Source organism: Henckelia pumila, chromosome 4, assembly GCF_033568475.1.
Source record: "Henckelia pumila isolate YLH828 chromosome 4, ASM3356847v2, whole genome shotgun sequence".
Taxonomy (NCBI): Eukaryota; Viridiplantae; Streptophyta; class Magnoliopsida; order Lamiales; family Gesneriaceae; genus Henckelia; species Henckelia pumila.
The window spans coordinates 110,438,254-110,445,068 of NC_133123.1; the positions used below are offsets into that span (position 1 = coordinate 110,438,254).

At 40.1% G+C, this 6,815-nt stretch overlaps 1 protein-coding gene across 1 annotated transcript; it reads left to right on the plus strand.

The window, feature by feature from the left end:
• The first annotated feature begins 4,340 nt into the window (after positions 1-4,340).
• On the plus strand, positions 4,341-5,311 carry LOC140861545 (secreted RxLR effector protein 161-like). The gene is made up of 2 exons (XM_073264567.1): positions 4,341-4,736; positions 5,225-5,311. The coding sequence occupies exons 1-2, from the start codon at positions 4,341-4,343 to the stop codon at positions 5,309-5,311; spliced, it is 483 nt and encodes a 160-aa protein (XP_073120668.1).
• Positions 5,312-6,815: the final 1,504 nt, after the last annotated feature.

A 6,815-nucleotide genomic window follows, 5' to 3' on the forward strand; every position in this document is an offset into this window, starting at 1 on the left:
AATACGACGCCACCGCTTAAGCCACGCACACAATCGGTGACCAGCCATCTTCTCAAGCTCATCTGAGTTCAGAAGATGAGAAAGAGTCTGTTCCTCTTTCCCAAGGAGCAGATAGAGCACACCATCGTCAGTAAAGATGTTCTCGTCTTTCTCAGCACCCAAGCAATCCCTGTTGTTGAAGTATGCTTCTATCAGATTGAATGGGTATAGAGAAGAGATCGGATCAAATAGTACAGATCAGATGAGCTCGGTGATCAGATGAGTTCATGGCCAGATCGTATACTGGGATCAAATCGATGTGATGGTCAGACGAGTCTTCGGATGAGTTCATGCAGATAGATTGCTCGAGTATTGTGACTTGGTTAGAAGTCAGATGAAGTGTCCAAGAAGCTATACGCTTGCAGGCAGATCGATGCAAATCAAAATACAAGGGCAGATCAAATTGATGAATGAAGACTTATCGAGCTAGACCATGTTGACTTTATAATTGGGTCATAAGTTACTGTTGACCTAAAGCCCTAGATGAAAGTCGGTCTAATTCTCTATATAAGCAGATGGAAGCTGGCCGAAATGAAAAAAAAAAAGAACAGAAAATCAAATTCTTCAGAATATATTGAGAGAAGAAAAGAGAGATTTCGGAGGAGAGAAACAAGCGAAGATTGTGACGGGAAGAATTCAAGTATCAAAAGCTTGAATTGAGTCTGTATCTAGCTTGAGATGTTTTCGTTGTCCATCTCTGTAATAAGCTCTGTTCTTTAGCTTGGGTTGTTCTGTTGGTGATTAATAAAAGTGTTGTGTTGCTCTCCCGTGGACGTAGGCAAATTTATTATCGAACCACGTAAATACTTGCGTTGTTTATTGTTTTCGCGTGAGTGTTTGATTTTGATCTGTGTGCGTTGGTTTTATCTGTTTCTGGGATTATTGTTCTTATCTGTGTGTTTCGTTTTGCTTGGTGAATTCTCGATAACCAAATTTCGGATTGATTCCTAACAAGTGGCGCCGTCTGTGGGAACCAAGCAAAGATGGTGGGATCAATGAAGTTTGATATTGAGAAGTTTATGAGAAAGAACGATTTCTCACTCTGGAGGATTAAGATCCGTGCAATCCTGATACAACAAGGATTGGTGGAGGCTCTTAAGAAGAAGGAGGAGATGTCCGATGAGATAAAGAACAAGGATGAATTGCTCGAGAAAGCACACAGTGCAATTATTCTCTGTCTGGGAGATAGACCTCTTCGGGTGGTGGCCAGAGAAGAATCTGCAGCGGCGGTGTGGCTCAAACTCAAAAATTTATACATGACGAAATCCCTGGCTAATCGTCTGTACATGAAACAAAGATTGTATTCCTTTTTGATTAAGGATGAGAAGAACCTTGAAGACTAGATCGAAGAATTCACCAAGATATTGGATGACTTGGAGAATATTGAAGTAAAGCTTGAGGATGAAGATCGAGCTTTGATACTTCTGAATGCTCTTCCTAAAGCATATGAAAATTTCAGGGATGCTTTGCTATATGGAAGAGAACAGACGATAACATTGGAAGAAGTTATGTCTGCTATTCAATCCATGAAACTTCAGAGAAAATCGAACACAAACACTAAATCACATGGAGAAGGTCTTACGGCGAGGGGCAGAAGTGATAAGAGGACATCCAGTGGGAAATACAGGCCAAAGTCCAGATCAAAGAGTCAAGGAAGATACCAGAACAAAAACTTGGGTAATATGAAGTGCTATGCCTGTCAGAAGGTTGGACATCTGCGAAGAGATTGTCCTGAAATAAAAGGGAAGCAACAGGAAAAACCAAAGGATGATGGTACTCTGGCCATAACTACAGATGGATATGACTCAGCAGAAGTATTGGTGGTTTCTAAAGGTGATCAAAACCACGAGTGGATACTGGATTCAGAATGCTCCTTTCACATGTGTCCTATAAGATCTTGGTCTGAAAAATTGGAGGAATCAGATCAGGGTATGGTACTGTTGGGAAATAATCAATCATGCAGGATAAAAGGCTCTGGAAATATCAGAATAAGGATGTATGATGGGATCGACAGAGTACTCACCAAAGTGAGGTATGTGCCCGATTTGAAGAGAAACTTGATATCATTGGGAATGCTTGATGCTCAGGGATATTCATTCAAATCAGGAGCAGGCAGTATCTGAGTGTCAAAAGGATCTCTTGTTGTGATGAAGGCTGTCAAAAGGAACCTCCTCTATGTACTACAAGGTGATACGATTATTGGAAGTACAACAAGTATTCAGGAACAGCAAGACAGAACCAATCTATGGCATCTGAGGCTTGGACATGTAAGTGAGAAGGGATTATATGAGCTGTCTAAACAGGGTCTGTTAGGTGGAGATAAGATCGAATCACTTGAGCTGTGTGATAGTTGTGCTCTTGGGAAATCTAAAAGAGTATCATTTGGTCAAGGAAGTCACACAACTGAGCAACCATTGGCCTACATTCATTCAGATCTATGGGGTCCTTCTCGGACAGAAACTCATGGTGGAGGCAGATACTTCATGTCTTTGATAGATGATTACTCAAGGAGAGTATGGATATTCATCTTAAAGAATAAGGATGAAGCTTATGACAAGTTCAGAGAATGGCTGTTGGCAGTTGAGAACAAGAGTGATCAAAGAGTGAAACACCTGAGAACAGATAATGGGCTGGAATACTTATCAGATAAGTTTGTCAAGCTATGCAAGGAGAAAGGCATTACCAGACACAGAACAGTGGCAGGAACGCCACAACAAAATGGTCTGGCAGAGAGAATGAACAGAACTCTTCTGGAAAGAGTCAGATGTATGTTGATCAATGCTTCTCTTCCTAAGTCCTTCTGGGGAGAAGCATTATCTACTGCGTGCTATTTGGTCAATAGGTGTCCATCCAGTGCGATTGGTTTCAAGACACCAATGGAAAAGTGGAGTGGAACACCTACAGACTACTCAAACTTGAGGGTATTTGGATGTCTAGCATATGCTCATCTGAAACAGGACAAGTTGGAAGCAAGGGCAGTCAGATGTATATTCATTGGGTATCCGGATGGTGTGAAGGGTTATAAGGTTTGGAACTTGGATTCAAGAGGTCCAAAGTGCTTCAACACCAGGGATGTGAAGTTTGATGAATCCAAACTGGGATATAAAATGAATACAGATGGAAAGGACAGTCAGATCAGTGTGAATGATAAACTACCGATTGAGGTGGAGCCTTCTGTGCCAGATGAAGAGGCAGATGAGATGCAAAATGATGATATGACAGCGAGTGATCCAAAAGAGGACTTAAGAACTTATAATCTTGCAAGGGACAGAACCAGAAGGGAGATCAGAGCTCCTAAGAGGTCTGGTGAAGCTGATTTGGCTTGGTATGCACTGACAGTAGTTGAGGAGGTGGAGTATTCAGAGCCAAATACTTATGATGAAGCTATGGTGAGTAAACAGAAAAACAAGTGGATTGAAGCTATGAATGAAGAGATGAACTCACTTGAGAAAAACCAAACCTGGAAGCTAGTAGACAGACCGAAGCATCAAAAGACATTGGGATGCAAGTGGATCTATAAACAGAAGGAAGGAACTCCTGGTACAGATCAGATTAAGTATAAAGCAAGATTGGTTGCAAAGGGTTTTGGTCAAGTAGAAGGGATAGATTTTAATGAGGTCTATTCTCTAGTGGTCAAACATTGTTCCATCCGGATTATGTTAGCACAGGTGAACCAGCTCAACTTGGAGCTTGAGCAGATGGATGTGAAAACTGCGTTTCTACACGGTGACCTGGAAGAAACCATTTATATGGAACAACCAAAGGGCTTCATACATCAGAAAACCCAGAACAAAGTCTGTTTACTGAGAAAATCATTGTATGGGCTAAAGCAGAGTCCTAGGCAGTGGAACAAGAGGTTTGATGAGTTCATGATTGATATTGGTTTTGTGAGAATCCAATATGACAGATGTGTCTATCTGAAGAAGGATGATGGGTAGGTTATCTTGTACCTACTGATTTACGTTGATGATATCTTGATCGCAAGTAAAAGTAGGACAGAGATATCATCCTTGAAACAACAGCACAACACAGAGTTTGAGATGAAAGATCTGGGTTAAGCGAATAGAATTCTGGGCATGGACATAGTGAGAAACAGAAAAAGACAAGAGATTCATCTGAGTCAGAATAACTATTTGAAGAAGGTTGTTCTGCGGTATAATATGAATCATGCAAAATCTGTTTTGACCCATCTGGGACAGCATTTGAAGCTATCTGCGAATAAGTCACCTGAAAGTGAGGAAGACAAGATGAAGATGGCTGGTATTCCATATTCTAGTGGAGTGGGGAGTCTCATATATGGAATGGTGTGTAGTAGGCCTAATCTGGCATACACAATCAGTGTAGTGTCAAGATTTATGGCTAATCCAGGAACATATAATTGGGAAGCTTTGAAGTGGATTCTCCGATATCTCATAAACACAACTAGGCTGGGATTGAAGTTTGAGAAACAGCAAGATGGGATTGATCCGGTAGTTGGATATGTGGATTCAGATTTTACTGGGAACTTAGACACAAGAAAGTCGTTGACTGGTTATGTGTTCACCTTTTATGGCACAACGATGACCTGGAAGTCTAATTTACAGTCATTGGTTGCTCTTTCTACCACTGAGGCAGAATTCGTAGCTGTGACTGAGGCCATAAAGGAAGGATTGGGGTTAAAAGGGATGATAGCGGAGTTGGGTGTAAAACAAGATCAAGTTTTAGTACACTGTGACAATCAAAGTGCAATACACTTGACGAAACACCAAGTCTATCATGAACGATCGAAACACATAGACGTGAAAATGCATTTTGTGAGAGTTGTAATTGAAAAATGAGATGTGATCCTTGTGAAGATAGCATCAGAAGAAAACCCTGCAGATGCTATGATTAAGTCACTGTCGTATGCTAAGTTCAAGAAATGTTTGGACTTAGTTAATGCGGTGATTGGAAATTAGCCAAGGCGGCTAGGATGGAGAGCAGCATTCCTTCTGAAAGAATCAAGGTGGAGATTGTTGAAGTATGCTTCTATCAGATTGAATGGGTATAGAGAAGAGATCGGATCGAATAGTACAGATCAGATGAGCTTGGTGATCAGATGAGTTCATGGCCAGATCGTATACTGGGATCAGATCGATGTGATGGTCAGACGAGTCTTCGGATGAGTTCATGCAGATAGATTGCTTGAGTATTGTGACTTGGTTAGAAGTCAGATGAAGTGTCCAAAAAGCTATACGCTTGCAGGCAGATCGATGCAGATCGAAATACAAGGGAAGATCAAAATGATGAATGAAGACTTATCGGGCTGGACCATGTTGACTTTTTAATTGGGTCATAAATTACTGTTGACCTAAAGACCAAGATGAAAGTCGGTCTAATTCTCTATATAAGCAGATGGAAGCTGGCCGAAACGAAAAAAAAAAAACAGAAAATCAAATTCTTCAGAATATATTGAGAGAAGAAAAGAGAGATTTCGGAGGAGAGAAACAAGCGAAGATTGTGACGGAAAGAATTCAAGTATCAAAAGCTTGAATTGAGCCTGTATCTAGCTTGAGAGGTTTTCGTTGTCCATCTCTGTAATAAGCTCTGTTCTTGAGCTTGGGTTGTTCTGTTGGTGATTAATAAAAGTGTTGTGTTGCTCTCCCGTTGACGTAGGCAAATTCATTGCCGAACCACGTAAATACTTGCGTTGTTTATTGCTTTCGCGTGAGTGTTTGAGTTTGATCTGTGTGCGTTGGTTTTATCTGTTTCTGGGATTATTGTTCTTATCTGTGTGTTTCGTTTTGCTTGGTGAATTCTCGATAACCAAATTTTGGATTGATTCCTAACACCTGTATTTCCCCTTCCTAAAGGAAATATCTCGAGCATCCTCCTCCTTGCGCGGCGGAAAAGGAGCATTATGATACATGTGTAGCTCCTCGATTTTGAGCCACGTCCCCATTATTTTTTTGAAGACAAAGTCTTCAATCTGCACCATTTTGTCTTCAGTATAGGCTTCCTTCATCAAGCTGTACTCGCGTTCCACAGAAGGTCCTGCCTTGTCCATTTTCTTTCTATGATTTGATGCGTATGATTAAAGTGTGTAATAATTACATTATATAGGCGGTGATAGACGTTTTATATTCCCAATGAGTAAATAAAATATTAATAACTAATTTTTTTACCGCGTCATTTAGACACATGAACCTTAATTACCATTACTAATTTTATTTTATTAATTCAAAATTGCTTATGTATGATACAAAAATAAAACATCTATTTTGATTCGATCTGATATGTTTCTAGTTATTTCATTATCGACAGATCAATTTTATGTGATTTCTTATCTGGATACAAAATTTACATTTGGAAAGTCAAATTTTATCTAATTCAAATCTGTTAATCATTTTCATGATATACTTCATCGAATAAACACACAAAAATCGTGACAAAATACTTCATTCATAATAGAAACTTGATTACATGGTAGGATCATACATATTTCTCTTAATTCCTACCTCCTTATGCCATTCCTTAAGCCACGCAGAGAGTGGCTCAGCAGAAACATTCTCAAACTTACCTGAGTTGAGAAGATGAGTGAGGATCTGCTCTTCCTTTGAAAGAAGCAGATAGAGTACACCTTCAAAAGTGAAGATGGACTCATCTTTGTCAGACCTCAGACAGTCCTTGTACTTCTGCTTTCTGTAGAAGAGCTCTCTGGCGTCCTGTTCCTTGCAAGGTGGAAAAGGAGCAGTGTGGTACATGCGCAGTTCCTCTATCTTGAACCAGGTCTTCATCGTCTCATTAAAGACGAAATC

Coding starts and splice junctions, on each gene's coding strand:
- LOC140861545 (XM_073264567.1), top strand. CDS start 4,341: ATGGTGTGTAGTAGGCCTAATCTGGCATACACAATCAGTGTAGTGTCA. Junction 4,737..5,224: donor TGGGTGTAAAACAAGATCAA/GTTTTAGTACAC, acceptor TGACTTGGTTAG/AAGTCAGATGAAGTGTCCAA.